The 25,845-nt window shown below is 39.4% G+C and overlaps 1 protein-coding gene across 1 annotated transcript in view; it reads right to left on the reverse strand.

Annotated features, from left to right (window-relative positions):
• LOC135256590 (BMP/retinoic acid-inducible neural-specific protein 3-like) overlaps positions 1 to 6,605 on the reverse strand; it is a 28,509-nt gene extending 21,904 nt beyond the window's left edge. The window contains exons 1-3 of the mRNA XM_064338515.1: positions 5,984 to 6,605; positions 5,477 to 5,749; positions 444 to 634 (exon numbers count right to left, since the gene is read on the reverse strand). Coding sequence (XP_064194585.1) covers positions 444 to 634; positions 5,477 to 5,706 — 421 coding nt within the window. The 5' untranslated portion in view covers positions 5,707 to 5,749; positions 5,984 to 6,605. The remainder of the gene's footprint in view (positions 1 to 443; positions 635 to 5,476; positions 5,750 to 5,983) is intronic.
• Between the last annotated feature and the right edge of the window lie 19,240 nt (positions 6,606 to 25,845).

A 25,845-nucleotide genomic window follows, 5' to 3' on the forward strand; every position in this document is an offset into this window, starting at 1 on the left:
CTGATGGACAGCCTCACATTAACAGGAGCAGTAAAGAGAATGCTCACCAAGTTGGTATGCAAATAGAGTTATTAGTGGGTATTTTAAAAAATTACATTTTGTAACATCGCTGCCTGTACAACGGACAGTGAGAAATATCAGCTTCCTTCGACATCTTTGAAACATTTACATTTTCGTGTATTTCTCCTCCTTGCGGCCAGGTCGACCTCCAAAGCCCATGTTTCAATAAAACTCATTTAAACATCTGTTTGTCTGGGAATTGCCTCGCTGAAACAGTATAAATAACCCACTGAGAACCCTTTTGCGGTTTATGCACATAATATATGGAGTGTATAAAGCACAGCAGTGCGGCATTTATGATACGCTGCACGACCGCAGGACTGATCTGTATTCTCAACTACTCTGCATAAAGAGACCTTGATGAATGCAATGTTAAGTGTTACCTCCCAGTGTGGCGGACAGCAGGAAGTGGGTGCCATATTTCTTGATGATGCTCTCTGTGATCTTGCGGAGGTTCGGCCGGCGGCCCAGGTGTCTGATGCTCTGCATGAACTCCGGGTCAAGGGGGAAAGAGAGGCCATTGCTGTCCTGCCTCTCCAGCGCCAGGCTGTTGATCTTCCAGCGACCAAACTCTCTGTGGATTCAAAAATGGCATATTAACAACACTGAATGCGTGCAAGATCTGCATACTACACGCAAACACACACACACGCAAACACACACAGGCACACACACACACACAAACACAGTTCACAGTTTGGGTGGGGGAGAGCATACTCCATACCTATAAAGCACCAAGAGTCTTCCACTTTTCAGTTTTCATCAGAAGAAGAATGACCTCTGAGTTACAAATTGAAAGTCTGTACCATCTGACCACTTGTAAAGGAACATAATTCATTGTGTTGCATTTTATAACTTTGGAAAATGTATCATCCTGTATTAAATTATTAGCACAACAAACATCTGCCACCTGCCATTTTCTGGGTCTTTCAGGATATTTTGTGAACAAAAGTATGTTTAAACTCAAACTTCATCTTACAAAGCAGATTTATATTTCTCTGTTATATAAACTGAGAAAGGATTTTTCACACCACCAATGCACAGTATATTAATGTAGGAGCGGTAGTATGGCTATTATAAATAATATGACATCAAGTATCCCCATATAGTATTAAAATCATTAGTCTGACGGCATGTGCTACCAGGAAAAAGACAAAGAATAAAAACATATTTCAGTAGTCATTATTAAGTGTGTACTGTGGTCCTGGAGAAAAATATATTTTTATTTTAATGATGTCTTATGGATGATAGGTTCTTTGCACATACTGTAGTAGTTTGAAACTAGGAAGTATGTGTGAATCTTCAAACTTATAGCATCAGAAAAAATATCAAATCTGTACACATATACGTGCTGATACTCAAGCTATGCTCGGAAATTCTCAGTACTCTAAGTAATGTTGGAGAAACGTAAGGTTGTAATGTGAAGTATCAGTCAGCATCATAAGAAATGGAGTGGGCTACTTTCGAATGCACAATATGAAAGTCATGCAAATGATTATATACACGCTGACTTCTGGGGATTGTGTCTTTGATGTGAAGATTCGAAAAAATCTTGAGATAAGATGACAAAACACAGAGCTGTGTACATGAGCAAATGTAGGAAAACAATGAATGAAGGGGTTAATGGATAGCACTGCATTGGGATTAAACTGGTCTGAGTGTGGTAAAGTTTTTAGGGAACTGGGCTTGAACAGAAAGGATGTGGGTTCCATTCTTTGCTGGGATGGCACCCTTGTGCCCTTGAGCAAGGAACTTAACCTAATTTGCTTTAGAAAACTACCCACTAATCTGTGTAAGTCAGTCCGGACAAAAGTGTTTGATAACAGTCAAAATGTCAAATTGTTGTCGTGCATTGAAGGCAGATCAATTACATACCCAATCCGCAGAACACACACACACACACACACACAGGCGAATAATGTGGGAACACAAAAGATAATTACTGCAAACAGAGTACATGTTTTTTTTCTAACAGCAATTTGCATATGCCCTTTTAATGTGTGCACTGTAAAATGTCATTGATAAGAATTCAAAGGACACACTAAAATGTAGCTGGCGGGGCGGCATAGGTGATACGGGGAAAACATCTCACACATTACATGATCTCACTAAGACAGGTTTCCACGATAATACATTCTAGCCAAAGCTCCTTTTGTGTATTGAAACACAAATCCCTTCCTAATGCATTTGCATGACTTAAGCATTGAAACGGAGGCACAAGATTCAAGTGATATGATGCGATGATAGCGACTTCATCGACGTGAGGCAGCACGCAAACGTCCACTAAAGAAGGTGACATCACCCACTGGAGTTTGAATAAGAGTGGGATTAGCTTCCTAAACTGGGCACCCTTTGGTCTTCGGCTCGGCGACCAAGCCATATATGTTGTTGCCCGAAGTGTACATCAGGGACTAATAAAAAACCTACCTGAGTTACACATTGGTTAGTGAACTGAATTGGTGACCAGTAGATTGTAACTTTAATTCACAGAAAACTCCATCAGCTGCACTCTTTTTTCAGAATTGTTTTCTTTTTTTTTTTTGCATTTTATTTCACAGTAATTTTCTAACAAATTAAACATGTAAAAATGGTGGAAATCCAGATCATGTTACGCATCACTGCTCCATTTGAAATCCCACAGTGGCAGACGGGGGCATTGAATCTGCATTTCCTATTCGGTTTTATTCATGTCACTTTATTCAACTGATTTCCACAGAGCAGCTGTTCATCTCGATGAGCATCTGTTTAACTAGATGGGCATGTTCAAAAACAGCCTTGTTCAAAATATTTTAGCAGAGATTTGATACCGTCCATATGCCACGCTTGTCTGATTTGCTCAGTCTTCATGAAGGTTCAAATTAAAATGGTGGATAAAACTATGGTACGATTTCTGAATAATCGTTTCGATAAGCAATTAAGCGATAAGAAGTCCTTCTCTCAATCGAAGCAAAATATAATGCTTCTTAATGTTTTCTTTGGTTTAAAAACTCACCCCTGAACAATTATTTACAACTATCTAACTCCATACTGTATATGTTCTAAACAACTGTTTAATTATATTTATTTATCAATTACATTCATATATAATATATATATATATATATATATATTTTTTTTTGCATTGTATATGCTTGCTGTGGTCCTGATTTTTGTACTTTGTGCACCTCGGTTCTGCTTTGCTTGGTCAGTTGTGGCTGGATCACACTGGAAAAAGGGGGCTTTTACATGGAACATCCAGCAAAATAATAAAAAATTAATTAATTAAACATATTAATTAAACTGTTGCAATTGACATCTTTCAGTGGTTCTCTAAAAAAAATTCTATATGTGACCAACAAAATAAACCTTCTTTTCCGCGAGCAGTCAGTCAAATGGCCCAGATGGGAACAGTCCCAAAAAACAGGCAGAAATGGTGGCACTAGTACTGCAAACCGCAAACACCTCCATGCGCCAAACAGCATGCTGTATGCTGTAGACAGTCTTTCAGAGCAGATAATCTGCCCGAGGCTGCTCGAGGTGAAGAGACTTGGTCAAGAACTACTCAACCCACTCCCACAAAGGCCTGAAGTGACTCAGAATTAAAGTGGGAATTATGCACCTGGGAAATGAGCAGGGTCAAGAAGAAACTGAAACCAAAGCTCTCCAATTGAGTGGAGGCTTCACTGAATGTTCCGAGGCGTAACAGGCATCGCAAACACGTGTATCAACCTGACAACCCATTAAACGAATCCAATAATACCCTCCAGTGACCCACGTGCTTCGTCCTGATTTATTTCAATATCGATCCATAATTGAAAACGTATTTTTAAAATGTATATTAATTAAAATGGAATCAGATCTAAAGTTTACTGGGCAGGTTTGAACTGGACTGACATCAACACAAGTTATGGATCCTTTCCTGGTCATGGCAAAGGACTCTGAGGAAAATGAAACATTTTTTTTCTGTATTGTGTAAAAATCAATCAGTGGGATGATAAGCTGTTGATTGCATGTTTTGACAAAACAGTTTTTTTCAGAAAAAAGGGCCACCATAAACATTCAGTCAGGCAAAACAGTTCAGCAGCTGTACAAAGTCAACGTGTCTCATTGTGTTTCCTGCCTTGCAATTAAGCCAATAGGTTTCACCTCCCATAAAAAGACCTTATTTTCACCACAAAGATTACATTGTTGGAGTGCTGCTAGCTCCACTGCATCTAATCAATGTCCTATTATAAACCCACAAGGTAAACTTCAGAAGAAACGTCCATAACTCCAGCATTCCCACATATCCAATAACCTTCAGCAAAAGGGTATATATTCACTGCATGTGGCATTTTATGACCTTCCTCCGCTGCCTCTAGAAGCTTATGGGGATCAGTTTTGTCTTGGGAGGGGAGAGCTTCTATATCACTCATAGCTCTCTGTTTCCCATTTTTAGACACACAGGTGCCAGGTAGTTTTTTAATTGGCAATAGAAGATCATTTTTCCACAGCTTTAGACAATCAGCACTGCACTATAGAGAGGTGGCGGTTTGGGTGTAGAGTATAGGCTACCTGTCTGTAGGAGACACTTGAATTTTACCATTGTAGAAACAGCTCTTATTCTACCATTAAGATATCGATCCCTTAATACCGTAATACACAAATACAACGTAGAATCTTGTTGAAGGATTACTTTTTGGCAATATAACCTGTTCAGGCATTTGTTCCTAATTTATTTAGGGGAGCCGTATTTCTGTCGATTGGTTTTTTGGTGCAAGCTTTTGGCCTGTACACATAAAGCAATATTATTCATCTGAAAGACATGCGTAGCGGAACCACATAAACAACACTAACTCAGATGGTAAATATTTGAATTTAAGATGTAAGATTATACATGTTTTTCAGTGAAGAAGGACACAGTTCTTAACGGGACCGCTAGGTGGAGATCACGTATTATAGCAATACTATTTGACCACTTCGTTATCTTTTGTTACAAAAGAGCAATGCAACACTAACGTATTCAATGATGCAAAAGAAGTATAAATAACCCACATATTCTATCATTCAGGGGAAACCTGAAGTCTACCTTTTTTTTTCCTCTTGTGGTACATGGTTTTTCAAGGCGCCAAGTCCATGCTGTCTTGGAAGCTCAGTGAAATGAGAATCTGTCCATACTAGTACAACTAATTGTTTCTTTTTAAGTTGTATTTATTTTGCATTAAAAGCACACAACTCGCAACTCACTACCTAATCGTGTAATTTCAGGAAATACAGCGTATATACCAAACAACTTTAAAGATTATCTAGGTAATGTTTTTTTTTTTTTTTTTTTAACTGTTGAAATGCCCGCTGACCGAAAAACTGCCATTTGCCTCAGAGTGAATGTACTGGTAATTAATGCAGCATACCAGGGGTATTTGGACCATATGTAACACGTGTTGTGTTGCTATCTCACCTGTAAATCTTGTACTTGGTGGTAAAGCCCTGTTGGTAGCGCTCAACGAACTCCGTAAATTCCGCGGAGTGATGAAAAGGCCCTTTATCTGAAAGGAGCCAGCCGAGGGGACCAGCGACATCACTGGAACCCGCTGCGGTGGCCAAAACCCAGCAGTGAATACTTAGTGTTACACACTCCCATAGAAGCATTAGACACGCCAGTCTAAAAACAATGCGCCGACACCTCATGCTTCACCCAGAGACTCCTCATTCTCTCAACAATCCTTGCGTCCTGCAACGACAAAGAAAAATAACATTAGATTTAACGGTGGTGATTGTCCGTGCACGGGCATGTGTTTTAAAGATTCAACAGACAACACTGACCATTATGTTTGATTATTAGCAAAACCTCATCATCACCATCATCAATCGTTGAGATTATCCTGATATATCGTTATTAGCGCAGTACTCGCCTTAACATTAAGAAAAGTTTAAAAATAATAACAGTCCCTTTTAAAGTTCTTACCTGAATTTGAAAACTTTGGACCTTAAGTTTTGTAAATCACAAAGATATGCGAGCGCATAGAAGTACAAGTGAACTGCCAGGAAAAAGAGTTCAGTTTTATATAGGGCAGACCAAACACAGAATAATAATTTATAAAGCATTAAAATGAACTCGAAATGGCAAATGCCTTCCGTATGGCGCCTGTGCTGTCGTTATAATTCCCAGTTGGTATCTCGCAGTAAATTCCAAAGAAGCAAAAATCAACATTCCATGACAAAGACGTTTAGGACAAGACTGGAGCCACACCAGTGGAAATCGCAGATTTCTGGACGGGCTGAAAGTTGTGGACCGGTCGCCACAAAAAAAACACATACGATGCGGTAATGGGTATTAGTTACGGCTCCAGTGTTTAGTTGTTTATCCACAGATGCTGTATTATGTTGATTTTCAGTCTGATCTTTTTCAGTCCTTATAAGACTTAACTGCTGTAACGATTCCCTAAACCCGTTGCGCTCCTACCAGCGACGCGTAACTGCTTGCTGGTTCGCTCTTTTGCACTGTGGAATGTTCAGTTTATTGCTGAGCTGTTCCTACTCTTCTGTCCATTGGTTGTATGAATGAGAGCGAAGGAGGGCTCTTGAATCTGAGGCTGGCTGCATACGTAGATGGTAAACGATGCTCGAGATTCAGTTTAACCTGCGAACGGTATGCTGCTTCTTATGCATTCAAATGCATTGTTTCTGCATGTTTTTTAAGTGTCTGAAAGGTAGCCTGTGTTATTTGATGATCGCACAATATATTTACATGATAATCGAGTCGTAGTTATGATACCACTATTGATTTTAATGACAAGAAAGGAGGCGTTTAACAAAACAGTAGCGTAGCCTATATGTAGAGACGAAAAGTAATTCTGTCGGGTAAACTATATGGATAATATTCTCAATCAATAGCCTACATTGCGGTGTAGGAATGCATCAGTACACTTCCTCCCCAACGATAAACCGTTTCTCATGGGAACGCACAAGACTTAATTGCGTGCAAGTGTGATGGGAATAACTGCATGCCAGAACACTAAAAGAAGCAAATTACGATTCTCAAGTCTAGTAATAATAATAATAATAATAATAATAATAATAATAATCATTTCTTAAGTCTATTTCCACAAAGTTAACACCAAAAACTATTAAATTTAAGCGTAATAAATTAATGAATTGAGGACACTAAGGTTGGTGGTCCTCCAACCGTGCGTAATCTTCTTAATATCTATTTTACAGGTGCAAAACAAGCGGCTTCTGTTCTACTGGTAAGATCAATTGCATCACAGTCCCAAGATACACGGTTGTGGAACAGTACTTTGCAATGGTCCAGAAATCACATTTTTTTAAGGATTTTTTTCTTCTTCCCAGTAGTCGTTTTTAGACCGAACGTTTTATGTCCTGTTGTATTGTGTTTGAAAATAATGCATATTATCAATAATGAGTGATTCGCGCACTACAAGCGTACTACTATTTGTAAACATTTCGTCAAACATTTACAAACGTTAACCTAATAATGATTAATCACTGAATAAATATATTACATGCATTTGCCAATGTTTTGTTGGCCACTAAGTAACATTTATTTTGTATTTTAATAATGATCAATCAAGGGTTCATCCTGCATTCATTTAACCTTTATGTACGATTTTACTTTTAATATTGGACACCACTTTTATTCTGGTTTCTAAATGTTGTTTTAATGATTTATAAATAATAAAAGGACAGTTAGCAGATGCCTTTTCAATTAGCAGATCCATTTCAATCTGAAATAATCGGCAACAGTTTATAAATAGGCCTAAGTTAAATATGCTATAATGGTGTTTTATGAATTTATTTGCATAGTAAATATTGAATTGGTAGTACACGTAATAGTTCTAAGCCATCAGTCTATCAATAGACATTATTAGCTATAACTATAACTTTTTTCACTAATATAAAGAGATATTGATATTTAACCTATTCTGTAGCCCTCCCTCCCCCTTTTTTAACACAAGCCTGAAAATGACATACCCAAAAATTAAATGGTTACTAATGAACCCTTTTGACTACAGGCATAACACTGGTCTCTTCTGAAAGGTAGCTCATGGGAGTTTGTTTTCCAAGTGTTAGAATTACTCTAAATATTACTTAAACAATGTAACAGAAGCTCAAACACAGCAGAAGTTGAATGATCCTTGCGGCTGTGTCTTGTGGGCTTGGAAACACATTTGGAGCCACAGCCATAAGACGCGACTCATTCTGATTCAAATGTGATGTCAAATACCATCAAAATGAGCGTTCTGCATTGTTTTTTTCTAAGCATTGTCAAGACAGGCTTCCAAAAAAGCCTCCAAAGAGACTCCAAAAAGACACTTGGTAACCACATGATATGGGTCTTTAGAAGTGTAGAATACCAATACCAAGTGTAGAATGCTTGTGGAAGATGTGTGCTAGAATTAGCTTGCTTTCCCCCTGCCTGCCACCCTCCCCTCCTTCTCTCTCTCCCTTTCTCCCACTCCCTCAACCTCCCTCTCTTTGCTTTCTTCTTGCCACTTTTGGCAACAGCAGGTCAGGAAGATTGTAGAAAATAACTACATTAGCTATGTTTACTAATCCATCGATTGAGTTCCATTGATTGAAGTTTTAATCACATTCCCCACCCCCATCAACATTTTAAACACATCCCACAATTTCATCTGCCACATTTATTATTCAAAATCAGGCCTACTCCTTATTTATAAGCATGCTAAATAATAATAAAAATATTTTGAGAATGTTTTTAGAAGCTCACTGACATAGAATGGGATCAAGTCCTTCAATGAACATGCCCTCTGCTGTGGAGTCAAAGCTTTTTTCACTGCCCTCCTTGGAAATATTCACTCAGACAAGTGACTTTTCCAAGTCTTTTGTTTAGATTTAGGTATTGCAAAATAATTTGTTGTAAAACAACCTTTATAGCGTAAAGTCACGAACTTGTTTTTGTCGGTGTGTGAGATTTCATCATGTGTACAGAAAAGGTTATGGTTTGTTTAGGCAGGAGAAACAATGCATGTCCTTTTATGCAAGCCTAACAAACTATACACCATTTGGAACATATTTTCATAGGCTAAAATGCTGTTCAGCTGTCACTATAATAACTTGCGGTTGTGCTGGGCAAAGATCTCCAGGTTGAGTCATTATGGGTCCCACTGGTTATGCTGCTTGGTCAGTAGTGGTCAGAGAAGCTTGTAGGTGGGTTTACTTTGTTCCAGATAGTTCCAGAGAACCAAACATAATAATATTCCAATGTACACAATACCTTTGGCGTGTTTGCAGCAGTGAAACCAACAACAATAATTCCTCCAGGGAGTTGCTAAGTTAATAATGGACATTCTATCAATGTTTCTTCAAAGTTTTTTGGACTACACATTACCATGAATTTTGTTTGCTGGATCCTTGCCGTGATAAAGATGCTGACTTTACTGCGATTTGTGTTGTCTGTGGATTTCCAAAATGCATAGAAGGTGTCGACCCCCCAAGCTTTTTTGCCACCCCACATTTTACAAAATAAGGCTGTCGCTAAAACATTGGCATTGTAAAATGTTTTGTAGACGTATAATCTTGAGTTTTAACATAATATTCTTCAAATGGTATATTGTGTGGCCAGATTGATTGAAAATTTCACCATAAAAAATGGAATGCAAGTAAACCCATTCTGTCCCAAACTTGGGCCAGTGTGACTTAAGGGGTTAAAAGTATGCTAAACAATTTGTTTGGTGAGACTTGGCCTCTGTCAGTTTTACCTCAAAGTAGGTTGTCCTTGATGTCAAAGAAGTCAAATTAAAATTAATATTGAAATGGTTCATTTGCATAAGTAATAAATCAGTATTTATTTTTAAACCAAGTCTGTGTACCAACACCAGTACAGCATAGTAATTTCAGATTTAGTGATTTAAGTTATACTTACTTTTATATTTACAGTTTCTGATATGTAAGTGAAAATTTCTAAATGATGGTTAAATATGATGAAGGTAACTGTGGAATCATTTTACTTTTTGATATTTGCTTTGATTTTTTATTTTATTTTATAATTGCCTTTCGATTTAAATTCACACCTGGATTTGAGTAGTTTTACAGCCAACTTGTGGAAAAGCCAGGAAGCATTTAGTGGGACATAATAATTCACTAATTTACATGTCGGAATACGGTCTTGTTCCCCTCATGCATCAATGCCTTAAATGTATTGTTTTGATTCAAAGAACAGGGTATAATTAATCAGATGTTGATTTCCATACAGGTGCATTTCCATCTGAGGCAACAGAACTTTTAATGGGCAGCTTGAAAATGAGCTTTGCTTTAGGTTTCACACTGCTGTGAATACATATAATCTTTCTTTTGGGGTGTCTTCCTCTCAGATGCAATCAACATTATGTCAGCTACTGTGGGCTGGTGAGACAGGCCATTGATAAATCTACGGGGTTTCTTTATCTACAGTGAGAGCTCACCAGATTGTCACATGGAGGCCATGTTTGACAGAGGACCGAGGCCGGTAGGCATTTGAAAGGATCAGTCACACATCCCTCAGTGTCCAGGATTGCACAAGCTGACGCAATTGACAGCAAGCAGCAACCCCGACTGCATTTTCTTTAAACAGGGCTGCACTTTGTACTCAATCAGGGCAGCAGAGCGAACGGGCACATGCGTCCGGCTAGCGTCTGAAAGCGGGGCTGCATCACAACATGTACAGTGTGCAGTCGCCAACTTTTTTTTCCTTTCCAGTTTTTGAACTTGTGGTTGCCAGGCGCGGTTGCAGTTTTTCTGAGGTCAGCGCTGCATCACCCACACACACACACGGAGCCCTGCAGCTGAAACTTACAGTTTGCTTACTTCTCGCCTGCGAGCCAGTGACAATTTACTCCCTACTGGCCACGCAGTATTTCTGCAGATAGCTACGGGCTACAGTAGTGGCAATCGAAGTTGTTATAAATAAAGCAATGTGGGGCGCCTCACTTTTGTAGCCAGCTAAAGCACAAACTAGTAATGCCTTGATCCGCTGCATCACCCAGGCTGCATCCTGACTGTGCCAATGGCGATTAACAGAACGGCCAGGGGTCCTGCATGGGGAAGGAGGATTTCAGTTTGCAGGGCTTTATTTGTCATTCTGTGGCTTTCCTTTGAACGTGTTTCTATTAGGACTCATTTGGGAAATCAGACTTAATACATTGCACAGACAGGTGCACAATTATGACTTACCATTCAAAATTTGGGACTGGGAAAAAAAGTGACAAAATAAATAAATAAAATAAAGTGATTTATTATCGCTATTTTGAAAGAAATGAGAAACGTTTGGTTAGTGCTGTGGTCCCGTTGATTGTGCTGTGCTTGGGGGACTCGGGCTACTTTTTTTTGTGTGCCAATTTTATGTTTTCTTTCTTGGCTGCATTTGCATTCGGCCCACCGGAAAACAGCATCTATCAAAATAACAACACTTACATTTCACATATTAGCCACATGGCCATAACACAGGGGGTGAGGGGAAGTGGAAGGAAAGAAGTTGTGTTTCTGAGAAGGAGGGGGAGACAAGGGAATCCCATTATCCTGTCAATTCCTGTACCCTCTGCTCTTCTCTCTCCTTGGCTTTGGTGATGACAGAGACAAGTTCATTGGTTGGAAAATCAGAAGAAAAGACAGGCACGCTCTTTCAGCAAGTCACCCTGCATTTAAGGGTTTCTGCGCATCATACCTATTTTCATTTCTGTTCTGATTCAGTTGTGTTGCCTTTAATTCAGTTTCTGAAAAAGAAAATGCTCAACATGCTGGAAAACGAATGCCACAGAGGTCAGTTATTTGCTACCACAGTTCACTGGCTTCCAGCAGATGCCTGTGTCCAATTCAAGTAACATGAATGGCACACCCAGTTACCTGAGGTAACATCCCTTTACACCAGACACTTACTACACCATACTCTCCAGCCAGGTCTCCGAGCTCAGCCCCCTCTGTCCATCTGGCTTTTCCAGCAATGGCAGTCACACCTCATGGGTTCTGGTCTGGTCTTCTGCTGATTGAACTTTCTTGCATGGTCAGAAAGCCAGAACCACAGACTGTTTTTCAACAAGATACTATCTTGTCAGATTACACCCCAGTTAAGTATTTATATAAAAAACCTAGCTTTCCTCTCTTTTATCTTGGGGCCATGCACGCCTGTGATACCGCCAGTTTAATTGTTGCTGAACTTTCTGTATTGCTGTAGCTCTATCACTGGTTTCAGCGATGCTAAATACATATTCTGTAAGTTTATTTGGCATCTTAAAATAATCTTTTTTAAGTCTAAAATGTAAATTTTAAAGGAAAACAAAAGCAACAACAACAACTTTCGTGACAACTGGCAAACCCTGAGAGTCACTGAAGAATTCATTAACCTTCGAAAAACATTCTCGCTATGATGAACAATCTGTTTCCTTTGCCAAGAAGGTGCCGTGTTGGAATTTACATCGCGCTAACTGCCACTTGCTTTTCTGAAAAAGAGTCTCGCTGTGGCGAGAAGAGACTGAAAATGCGTTTCGACTCAGAGCTGAGCCAGGTGCAGCCAAATTCACAGAGGGGGACAAACAGAGAAGCCAGTGTTCCATTTAGCACCGAAGACTGTGGGGTTTAAAGAGCTGGAAACAGTGAAGCCACTAAGGCACCAGCTCTGACTGGGGAAACTGTCATGCACATCCAGCCACACAGAAATCAGCCTTGCATTAAGGGGGAAGTGCACCCCCTAGTATACCCCCCTGTCATCGGAAGACTAAAATGGGAAGAAAAAAAAGAAACTCACAAAAACTGTAGATCCCCCAAAGGTGAAGGCATTTCTTTTCATGTTAAAATGCTGGCTAGATTAAATGCAGCACACGCGGCATTGCTGCTTTCAAAGGCATTATCACATTTCCGACGGCATCTGCTTTTCATTTATCAGAAAATACGATTCCGGTTACAGCTCTAAAACTGCCGTCTCTGAAGGTCTATAGGCCATGGAAATCGCAATGCATATTTTTATTATGTTAACTGTTAAAAACATTTAATGTGGCAGTGCATGTACACTTTCCACATATTATCTGAACGGAAAACGAAAGTTGTCACGGTGTTCACTGTCATTATTTACATATACTAATGATATTTTTTCCTTTTTTATTTTGTATTTGTTTCCAGCATGATTATTAATATTGCACTGCTTCTGTACCACTCAATTATACGATAATACTAAAACACTCTTAAGAAAATGTTACTTTCCAAAAACTAAATTGCCTACTTATTCCACTTTTATGTTGTCACGGTGCGTTATGCACACTGGCCCTATCATTTCAAATACCTGGATTATAGTGCTGCATTTGTTTGGTTACAGAATATTACCTCTCAAATGGAAAAGTTGAATACAAAGGTTCTTAAGGCTGAAAAAAACATTAGCATGAGCAGTATGTATGAGTAGTCTTCCCCCCCCCCTTTTCCCCCAGTTTTGAATGTACAAATATACAATGCAGTCCATAGATATTTGGACAGTGACACAATATTTGTCGTTTTGGCTCTGTATTCGAGCACATTGGATAGTAAATTGAATTTTTAAATGAGGTGCTGGAATTACAGCCTTTTTTATACACAGTTTCCACATTTTAGGGGATCAAAAATAATTGGACAAACTAACAGTATTTAGGACTTGGTTGCAATTCCTTTGCATGTAATACACAAAGCCTGTGGCCCATAGGCATCACCAAATTCTTTGTATCTTTCCTGGTGATGTTTTGCCAGGCCTGTACTGGAGGTTTTTGTAGGTATCGTCAGCTCCTGTTTTTTCATTGGATTCAGGTCAGCTGATTCACTTGGTCAGTCTAGAATATTCCACTTTTGAAAAACTCATTGGTTGCTGTAGCACTGTGTTTGGAGTCATTATCCTGCTGCAAGGTGAAGCACCGTCCATTGAGCTTTGAGGCATTTTGTTGGATCTGAGCAGATAAGATGTTTCTGTACAAATCAGAATTCATCCTGCTGCTTCTATCAGTAGTCACAACATCAATAACGAAAAGTGAGTCAGTTCCAGTGGCAGTCCCAAACCAAACACTACCTCCATGTTTCACAGATGACATGGTATTGTTTTGATCATGAACAGTTCCATTCTTTCTCCACAGCTTCCTCTTTCCATGACTTTGGCACATGCTAATAGTTATCTAATCTGCACTGATGTACTTTTGTAACAAACTTTAAAATGGCAGTTCTGTTCTTGAGGCTTACCAATGGTAAGTATATACTGGTGTAGTGTTCTCTTTATGGTCTTCGCTGATGCATCCATGCCTACATCCAGGAAAGTATTCTTCGGTCATCCACTGTAGTGCACTTTGGTAGTCTACCAGGTTGTTTTCTATAAGCTCAGCAGTGCATTCTTGCTTCCTAGCAATGTATCAAATGTTTTTTTTGATGCACCCAATGTTTTGGCTCTGTCTCTGATTTTTTCAGCTTTTCAGCTTGATTGCCTGTTCTACTCTTTTGGCACTTCTTTGGTCCTCATGTTGAGAGGCAACAGCAACAGACTCCAAATGCAAATTCCACGCCTTAAATCAATTCTAAGCCTTTTGTTAGTTGTTTTTGTGCATGAACTAATGATGCAATGACAGACAACTGTCCAACAAACAACTGAACAGCCAATTTTCCAATTAGTTTTAGTTGCCTTAAGTGGGGTGCCTATGTATGAAAAGGACTGTTATTCCTACTGGGTTCACCGAATACGGATGTAAGTACCCTCAAATTAAGCTGACAGTCTGCACTTTAACCTCATATTCATTGTTTCTTTTCCAATTTCAATGTCCTGGAGTACAGAGCTAATGATTGCGGTTGATTCTGCGTTAAATCAATATAAAAATAAACAGTAGCAAGGATGTTTTAGATGTTCTTATTACAAAATATATTGTCCATAATTACATTTGCCATAAGCCAGTGGCTATTTTACAGCCCACAGTCCACACAGTACTGACTGAATGAGTGCTCTTACTAAGTCATCACGCAGAAGATCTCCTACTGAAGAATACTGTCAGCCTGTGGATGCCTGGTGTGCAATTGGGAGGAACGGGCACTCTGTAGCGTCACTGAGGAAACTTGTGTTGACAGGAAACTCTTTTTTTTGTTGCGTTTCAAAAGCACTCAAATCATTACAGGAGTGCAACTTTCTAAATTGCATTTGCTGTTGCAGCAGTCGTGAGGTGCTATGCTGAGTCCCAACGTCAGTTCCATCAAAGCATCAATCTGTTCCATTTGCGTGATAATGCTGTCCTCGTTTAATTGCGGACCTGGTGAAATTTGTTCTTCTGACATTATATAATGATGTTTAATGATACAGTATGGTTGTTTGCGATTGCTTATGCCGGAAACGAAATGCATTAGGTGTCTCTCCTCTGTAATTTGCATCGAGGAAGCGGGGAGAGGACTGACAAAGCTAAACTAAGATTCCCTACAGGCTAAAGACTGATCCAACCTGCCATAATCTTAGCCTTTGTTGTACGTATAGTCATTCAAATGTTCCCCTAAACATGCACGTTCCCAATTTCGCTGAACGGCAGTGCTGTACATCACAGGGCTGACGCAGATTGCCGGCGCTGTAATCATCTACCGGAATTCAGACTTCAGGGAAAAGCCAGAGGCATTCAGCATGAGCCGGGAGCCAGGGCTGGTGATGTTATTCACCTCGACATTTGGTGCGAATATGATGTGAAAAGAATGCACGGTTTTTTTTTCAGACCAGGAGCCCAAACTAATCACGGCAAAAAGAATGACGGTTTCTTCCCCCACCCCCATGGAGAAGGGAAGGTGGCGGGGGTGGCGACGGGCACGGCTGTTATCTGTTTCAAACAGCGTGCATTCTTTACAGGGGAAATTTCTAAGAGGCAGGCAGACGTTGTGCGTGGGGGTTTTTCCTCGCAAAAAAACGTTTTGTGCGTGCCACACCTTCCCCTCATTTGCCTTGTGGAATGGTTTCTATGGATTAGCAGCAATGCCTCACGGAGTCATTTAGCAGAATCCTGCTTTCTGAGCTCTAACAAAATATGACAGAGGCAAGCCAGAGGTGGGTCAGGAACAGACGCTTGAGATACAATTAAGCAAATTTTCAAGGGAAGATGGGTTTTTGGCCGACAGAGTCAAATAGGATGTACAACAATGGTGTGAGACTGAAATGCCTGCCAGCCCTCAGCATGGTCTCTGTGGCCTTCCTTTCACTGAGGTTAAAACTGGAGCGAGACTACTAATGACATGGATTGAGCGACATGTCTATCCCACTCATTTTGGGTACTATAGCTTTTCCCTGCCGAATCTAATTTCATGATTATCAGTTATTTTTTTAGTTCATAAACCATTAACCTGTGCCATGTTCCTGTGATTTCATTTAATTGAAAGGAACCATTTCTAAGGATGAACTTTGCCCCAAAAGCATACAATGTTCTTCCCCTGCGCATGGAAAGAGGCACTGAAGAACATTTCACATTATTAATATGACCCTTAATGTATTCATTGTCCGTGACTTTCATTTTAAAAGTTTGAGTGGGAGTTCTCAGCAGAAAATAATTATCAATAAATGTATTTTATCCACAGTCAACAGCTACCAATGGTTAAAATGCTCCAGCTGAAATTACATTAGCATAACTCCAGACCAGCCATTTTGTGTTTCTGCACAGCCTCCACATTATACAGTAAAAACAATATACCAACCATCAACCATCTGTTTAATAAGTACATTTTAATTACCTCCATAGTGCCTCATTAAGCCATTACTTTTATTAGCTAATTAGTTTTATTTAATCAATGTATTACTCCCCTGTGTGTCTGTCTGTCGTCTCAACAGTGAAGTTGATAATAGAAAAAAATAGATGATGGATTGATCTGGGTGACAGTTCATACAATTACCACCTGCTTTGTAAAGCAGGGAAGAAATAATTCAATTTTTGAATAAGGGTGGTAGACGTACAGCGAGTTCCATAATGTTTGGGACAAAGACATATTTTTTCTTCATTTGGCTCTGGACTGCACAATATTTGTAATCAAACACTTTACATGTGGTTAAAGTTCACATTCTCAGCTTTTATTTAAGGGTATTTTCCTACACCTTTGTTTCACTGTGAAATGAAAGCACTTTGTATGCCTAGCCCCCCATTTCAGGGCACCATAATGTTAACAACATATTAATGTTATGCAGATGCGAGTGGGCATGTTTAGTACATTGTTGCATATCCTCAGCATGCAATGTCTGCTTGAATTCTGTAACCCGAAGACATTGCCAGGTGCTGAGTATCTCCTCTGGTGTTGCTCTGCCAAGCCTGTACTGCAACCATCTTCAGCCTGTTATTGGGTCTAGTTGCTTTAGGTTTTCCCTTCAGCATATGAAACGTTCTATTGGATTCAGATCAGGTGAATGATTAAGTCATTCAAGAATATTACAGCTTTTGGCTTTGAAAAACTTTGTTGCTTTAGCAGCAGGCTCGGGATCATTGTCTTGTTGTAGGATGAAGCGCCATCCAATAGATTTGGGGGCATTTGCTTGGTTTGCACCTTACATTGTAGCCTCTGTAGTTCTGTTTGTGAAGTCTTCTGTGGACAGTAGTCACTGACACATCCACGCATGCCTCCTGAAGACTGTTTTTAATCTTTCACTCAGGTGTTTTGGGGTTTTTCTTCATTATGGTGAGAATTCTTTGGTCATTAGTGGTATAGGTCTTCCTTGGCCTACTATCACTGTGCTCACCAGTGCTCTCTTCTTAATGATATTCTAAAAAGTTGATTATGCAAGCCGAAGGTATAGCCTATGCTCCTGACTCTTTTTATTCTTATTTCTCAACCTCATAAGGGCTTCTTTGAGTTTCACTGGGCCAGCCCTGGTCCTCATGTTGACAAATGTAACAAACAGACTGCAAAAGCAATCAAAAAGCCAAGAAGTAAGACTAGACACAGAAAGCTCTCTTATACCTGCACTAAGAAATAAAGTGAAAACACTTGACTAATCAGAAACACCTGTGAAGCCATTTGTCCCAAATATTATGGAGCCCTGAAATGGGGGTGGGGGTAGTCGGCTATGTATAAAACATTCTGTAATTTCTACATGGTGAAACCAAAACGTATAACATTTCCCTGTAATAAAAGCGGCAAATGTGCACTTAACTACATGAACTGTTTGATTACAAATCTAAAATTGTGGAGTACTGAGCCAAATCCCAAAAAAATATGCCTTTGTTCCAAATATTATGTTTTTATAATGTGATTCTTCCTGCAGGACGTGACTGCACTCGTGCTGAATCAGCCAACTTCACCACTGAATACCCATGAACACTACCAATAATAATAACAAAAAACATTTTCAAAATGTTTCTAGAAATTTGAACATCAGCCCATGCCTATAACTGTCATCAGGTTTAAAGAGCAAGATTCTGAGTTTTGCATTGCTACAGAAAGGGACATTGTACAATTTATTACTCTGGGAACTCCTTAGATTCGTGCTAGCTAAGGCCATGAATTTATATGTACTCCTATGCATTTTGGTATGCACATTTATGTGAGATAAACTGTGCCACATTTGTACTGTATATGCAAGAAAAGAGAACAATATAAAAAATGCACAATTTTGGTGGCCAGAGCAAAGGAAGTCAGGAAGCTTGTGTGAAAAAATAAAAAGACCCGTTATGAGTGTATGCCTTGTTTGTAGCATCAATCTTACCTTTTGGGGCTAATGTTGGTCAAATGCATATCTGAACAAACATACCTACTTGATGGATGTTAATGACAACCAACTCCACCCACCCATAGACAGTAAGCCAGTAATGTCAGGGGAGGGATTTGGTAGAGGTCTTGTAATTAAACACGCTGAAGTGAATGAAACACATTTAATTTATTTCCAGTTTTTATCTCATTTCACAATTTCCTGACTTAAAATAATCAATCATTTTTGTAGCCTCATTCAATTTTTATTTTCACTCTGCAGTCCACTGGCTGATACAGGTGGACTGCAGCTATTTAAATGACCATGGAAATCACTCTGATAAAATCTGGGTAAACCAAATTGTATGTAACTGTGTATGACTCTTCTTTTGCTAGACACACCACATGGGTGGACTTCTGGTAACATTTTAAACATATCCTGTCACTGGTGAGGCCAGGAGGGGTCAAGGGAGGAGCACTGCCAGTCGTTCCTCTTCCCTCCCTCAACCAGGGAACCTTACAGGACCGAGGAGAGCAGTGGCCACACACACTGTAGACATGATCACTTGCGGCTGTTCAGCACCCAGCTGAGTTGTTGGCCATTGGCTTCATTAAGCCCTTCATAAAGGCACAGCTTGCCATGGCTGGGAGAACTATTCTCTTAATAGAGAGGACTGCAGTGTGGGGTGTTTAGAGTTTGTGTAGTTTGGATTCATTTTCTTTTTTTTGACAACCCCATGAAAGGTGAAACCACAGGCGGTTGTTTTTTTTAAACTTATACTCTCTGACTAACACTATAGCCACATCCACCACCGTGACACACACCCATTGGATAATTTTTGACCAAGATGACAAATAGTGTACAAGTTCATGTTCAGAGAAAAGAGCTGTGAAACAGCGAACTGTGTCAGAACAATTTCAGAATCGCTATATAATAGAGTCCAAACAACTCATGACACATGCTATAGCTCTTTATCTGTAAGATCTGTACTGAATCAAAGGCAGAAGAACACAGACATACCCTGAAGGTGAGAGTGCAGCAGGACACACTTCACAACTGCTGTGATGATGAAAGGAACTTTATTTTGCAACTAGGGGGCCCTAGATGCAGTGATTTGTCAATTGCATCTCCAATGGCCAGTGCCAGAGGAATAGCAGTGGGACACAGATGCACTGGGAAATTTGTATTTTCTGGTGTATTTCCAATTTTTACAAATTCTAAACTGATAATCTTCAATTAACAAAATCTTTTGACTGGGGGGAGGAGGGTGGTGATAGTCAGATTCAGATATTCTAGCCGTAAGTTACCTCAATTAATTAATGGCATTAATTATACCATTAATGGCATTTCGACTAGAAATCAATGCACTGGTGAATTTCATAGTGTATTGAATTCCGATGCTAGTTGCATCATTCAGCTTGGAAATTTATTGATTTCGTCAGATTAGTTTCCATTTGGTGTTCTACTTGTCCATCATCTCTATGTTTGCATGAATAATATTCATGGTGATTATAAAGAGCAAAGGGGCATATTTAGTCCAGTGTTTGTAAGCAGCACTCTGCCGTATAATCACTCAGAGTTATTAAATGCATGCGCTCAAAGATATTTCTCAATACCAAGCCCATTTCAGATGATTTATCTGCAAGGGAGGTAAACAATTTAATTGTAGTTTTTGTTGATCTAGCAAAATTGCTTCTGCAAGAGTAAAAAAATGCTACTGGAGTAATATCCGTTAAAAAAATAATGTGCAGCTTACGGTTTTTTTCATCATTATGGCTTTTATTACTCTTGGTCCATACTATACTAACAATAATTCATTTCAAGGAACTCATTCAGCACAGTCTTTTTTTATTATTGTAACAGACATGCACTGTTGTGCTATTCTTCCCTTCTGAATCACACAGTAATAGTTTATGGCTGAGCTGGAACAGTCTGACCTGATCCAAGAGGGAGAGGTTTGAGTGAACTGTACCAATGGTTATTTTAAATGTCTTATGTCATTTTTGTGCACAGTAACTACTTAAATGCAAAGAGACAATTTTTTGGCCATGCATTTACAGGAAATGCTTATATACAATTCTGTATTATGTCAGTTTTTTTTTGGGGGGGGGGGTATGATTGATCAATGGTTTTTCGAATAGCTGAACATGGGATTTACATGTCAGCCAAAGTTAAGGCTGACAGTTAATCGTATCGACGATTCAATGCAATAGTCAAGGTGCATGGATTGTCAAAGTGTTGAATAATTACTGTACATTCGTGGACAGTTATGTTACATGTCCATAAATAGGAGGAGTGGTGGTTAGTCCAGATATATGGGTCTATAAATTAACCAAAAACAACCGGTGTAGACAGGAAAACCTTGAAGACCAATGTATTTATGAAATAAGCCATTTATAAATTATAGGCCTATTAGTACATAAATTATTAAAACTTTGTTCAGCTGACCTATTCCAAATTAGTTCAATTGCTTTGAATATGTATTAATTAATGCACAGTACGCTTGGATCGGCTCATTCTTTAAAAAAGTAATTTTGCATTATTGCTTCATTCAGAAAGAGGAGAAAGCAGAGAGACTAACAAACAGAGAAGGGATGATAGGTCAGAAGGTGCCATGGCAGGAACTGAAGCACTGCCTGTATGGGGGAATTCACATATGACTTGAGAGTCTGGCACCCTACAAACTGCGCCATACTGTACGTCTCATCCAAAATTTTCTGGCCAGTTGTTCAAAAATAAATAATTACTGTATTCTTGGAAGTAAGACAAATACAGTGTGGTCTGTAAGTATTTAGACAGTGACACAATGTTTGTTGTTCTGGCTCTACTCCAGCACGCTGCAGTTTAAATGAAACAATTAATACAAGGTAAAGTGCCAACTGTCAGCTTTAATTTGAAGGTATTTACATTCATATTGGGTGATCCATTAGGAATTACAGCCCTTTTTATACGTAATCCTCCCATTTTAGGGGACCATAAGTAATTAGACAGTTGGCTGCTCAACTGTATGTGGGCCAATCAGCTAACAATTGATTCTAGGTGTGGCATTTACATGTCTGTCACTGTTGCCCCATAACATGAGGAATAAGAAGTGTCAATGGCAGTAAAGCAGACCACCATGAAAAATCTGAATAAATCTGTTAGGGACATATCCAAAATAAACTGATACATTGTCAAGAAGCAAGAATGGACTGGTGAGCTCAGCAATAGCAAACAATCTGTATACTGCTGCCAAAATGATAATTCACACTAGATGCTGGCAACACTTTACACCCACTATCAAAAAACCTCCATTAACTTAACATGAAGGCGTGTATCAATTACAAAATTATTTTGCTCACCTACAAAGCTCTCAATGACCTGGCCCTCCCTACCTCACTCATCTGTGAACCGTGTACACTTCCCATCACACTCTCTGCTCCTCTAATACTAGCACTTTAGTATCCATCCCCAAGATCCATCTCTGAAAGTTTGGTGACAGAGCTTTCTCTGTGGCTGCTCCCTCTTGGTGGAACACTCTTCCAATAAACATCAGGGAAGCAGAGAGTGTTGACATTTTTACATCTCTACTCAAGACCCACCTATTCAGTATATGTTACCCTTAGCTCCACTATTGCCTTGAATCTTATGTTTGTTTGTTTGTGTTTATACTTTTTTCTCTTCTGTATCTGACTGCCTCCTGTACTTACTAGTTTTTAAATTTATTTATTTATTTTAAAAATCTCTTTAGCTTTGTCAAGGGACCTGGAGCTCTGGAAAGGTGCTATGTAAATAAAATGTATTATTATTAGTATTTGTATTAATATTATTATGAATCGTAAGCATAGACCATGGAAGACAACTGTAGGGGATAACAGAAGAATACTTTTTGTTAAGAAAACCCCATTTTCTACTTTTGAAAAGATCAAGAACCCTCTCAAAGAAACAAAGATTTGTCAAAGACTACCATAAAAAGAAGCACCAATGTAACCTCAGTGGGTTCACAGTAAGATGCAAACCACTAGTAAGCCTCAAGAACATGGCCAGAGTTTGCTAAAAAGTACATACAAAACTGTAGAGTCTTGTGGACTGCTCATGATCCATAGCACACCCCCTGCCTTATCTGTGAAATGGGGTGGAGGTAGCGTTATGGCTTGGGCATGTATGGCTGCTACTATACTATGGTTGGGTATGAGCACTTCTCTTCATTGATGATGTGACCGGTGATGGCAACAGCAAAATGAATTTTGTGGTGTGCATAAACACCTTATCTGCTCAGATCCAACCAAATGGCTCAACACTCATTATACAGCGCTTCACCGTGTAGCAGAACAATGACCCCGAACACTGCTAACAATGAGTTTTTCAGGGCCAAAAAGTCATCCAATGCAAAGAATTTGCAACCAATTACAAAATATGATTACTTTCTTTAGGATTATGTAAATTTGTTTATAGTCCCTTAAAATGGGAGGACTACATACAGTATAAGGAGGATGCAATTCCTAAATGGAACTCAGTTGCCTGACCTGAATCCAATTGAACATGCATTTCACTTGAAGAAGACTAAAGGCAAAAATCCCACGGGAAAAAAAAATAAAATAAAATGTAGCAGAAGATGGCTGCAGTTCAGGCCTGGCAGGGCATCACCAGGGAAGATACCCAACATCTGGTGATGTTTATGGGTCACAGACTTCAGGCAGTCATCCAATGCAAAGGATTTTCCAAGTGCAAAATATGATGACTTTATTTAAGGTTATGTTAATTTGTCCAAATACTTATGTTGCCCTAACATGGGGGGCGGGGGCGAAATATAAAAATGGCTGTAATCCGTACAATATGGATGTAAATTTCTCAAATTAGAGCTGACAGTCTGCACTTTAACCTCACATTTGTTGTTTCATTTCAAATCCAATGTACTGGAGTACAGAGCCAAAACAAAACATAAAAAAGTTTCACTGTACAATTATTTATGAACCACATTGCATATCAAATCAGTGAAATCAGCATATGAAAACTTTCTTTTTGAATATACATTTTTAGATTGATGTTATATATATATATATATATATATAACAACTTCTTCATATAATAGTTTTAACACCTTCCTCTTTTTCCCTGTCAGTGTGAGAAACCTTACAGATTCCCCGGTAAGGTTCATGCTGACACCAACGCCCCAAAGATGTGTTGAGGTACAAATAACTCCTCTCAACCTCCATTACACTTATGCAGCCATGACAATTTGAAAGAGCCTAATAATAATTTTTCCATAGTTTTGTAATGGAAAAACATTGTACCATTCATGTCTAGTGCTTAGTTATTTGACTGATCTAACTATATGTTGGTGCTAATGTCAAGAAATTGATCATTGTTTGATGCCTTGATAATTTGATAATTGTTTGATTCCTTTCAGAAGCCAGTCCCCCTCTGTCTTTGTTTCATTTTCAATTACTTCCCTATCAAATAGCAACACTCAAAGGACCAACATATCTCTCCCTCATAATAATGGCTGGTGCACAATTTGGGGGTGCTAATACAGAGGTTACACGAGGACCCATTATTGGCTTCAACCTATAGTACGTCTGCCTTGTGGGATGTTTCCGTGTTTCATCCTTCAGTTTCTACACCACAGCGGAAACGCACCTGAGGGTTTGAATACTCAATGCGAGGACATGAAAAACAGCAGGCAGGGAGGCTTCAGGAGGCAGGACTCTAGGTAATCGCTTCATTAGGAGCAGGCTAATTGCCTGTAACTGATGACGGGTTACACTCATCTCTCTCCTACCTGTATGTTTTGTGTGGCATGCTGATTACCTTGGGGGGGATTGGGGTAGAAGGGCTGTTGGTTCTTCTCTTACATAAGCTGAGACAGTGGGAATCAATGCCAAACAAGCGAGATTGGGAGGAGAGTTGGGAGGACATAGGGGATGGGTCTGTCTGAAAGAGAAGGATGGCGAGGGAACAAAAGCATAGTGCAAGAAAATCTCAGCTGGCAGCATGAGGGTTTAACTGATGCTGGAAGTAGCAAGGCAGTGTAAAAGAGAGATCACATCTGGGGCCGGTTGCACCAGCTAGATCTGACATCGAAAGTGCGCGAGGTCAGACATAAAAAAATATACCTGTTGCACCAACGGGACGCAGCGCTACACCTGGGTGTAAATTCTACGCCTCCTTCGGGGTAGGCATACTGTAAGTGAAACATTCGAACTATTCTCCTAGGTAACGCTCTTTCCAAAATGAAAAACAACAACCTCTGTATATGGCACGTCTGGTTTATAGATTGCCCAACCAGCGTGCTTTCAGACGCGAGAAAATATTACGAGAACGATCAAACCCTCTCCATATATATACGGGGATTGTGAGTTGATTGAACGCTTCTGTTTCGGCAGGGTTGAGCTGTTCGAGTTAATGCACGAGCTCACACCTCCATCAGAGCACGTCTCTGGTCAGAACGGCGCACTGTCTCCGGCATTGCAGTTGCAGATATGCATGTGTGCATGTGGTTTCTGTGCAATCTATGGCTGTCACTGTAAACCTATGGCCTGGTTAATGAGGACTGTTTCTAAATGTAGCCTGCCATGACTGCACTGCTGACAGAGCTGTTTGTGGGGTGTACTGATACAACAAACAGTATGCATTCACATGTGAATTTTATGGTGCGTATGGTCTTGAATATTGACCAGTATATGTTTCTGTGATGCATATTTTATAGTAAGTCTACATCCAATAAATATTATCTCCTTTCAAATACATTTATCCACATCTTTCTTGATACCAAATTTTGGCATGTCACAAATTTTAAATAATTCTTTAGAGATGTCAATTCAGTGGATATTCACTGACATGCCCCACTGAACTAAAGGCCTTTCACATGAGTGCAATCAGATGGGACTGTGGGCCTTGCTGTGGTCATTGTGTAACAGGGATGATGGCCAAAATGTGTCCCACAAGGCACTTCTTTTCATGTCAGCACGGAGGCCGTGACTAAGATTGATGCTGCCTTCTAGTCTGAATGCTAAAACAGTTGACTAAACTGAAGCATCTCACATCATTCAAGCCTTTGAGCATTACATGTAAACATCAAGGGCAAAAAAGATGCAGTCACAGATTTTCCTTTAGAAAAGGAGAATACGTATAAGAATAAATATCACAGACATCCATTTACTGATTTAAACTGATTTTAAAAAATGATTTAAAATGAATAG

The sequence above is a fragment of the Anguilla rostrata genome, chromosome 6, assembly GCF_018555375.3.
Source record: "Anguilla rostrata isolate EN2019 chromosome 6, ASM1855537v3, whole genome shotgun sequence".
Lineage (NCBI taxonomy): Eukaryota > Metazoa > Chordata > Actinopteri > Anguilliformes > Anguillidae > Anguilla > Anguilla rostrata.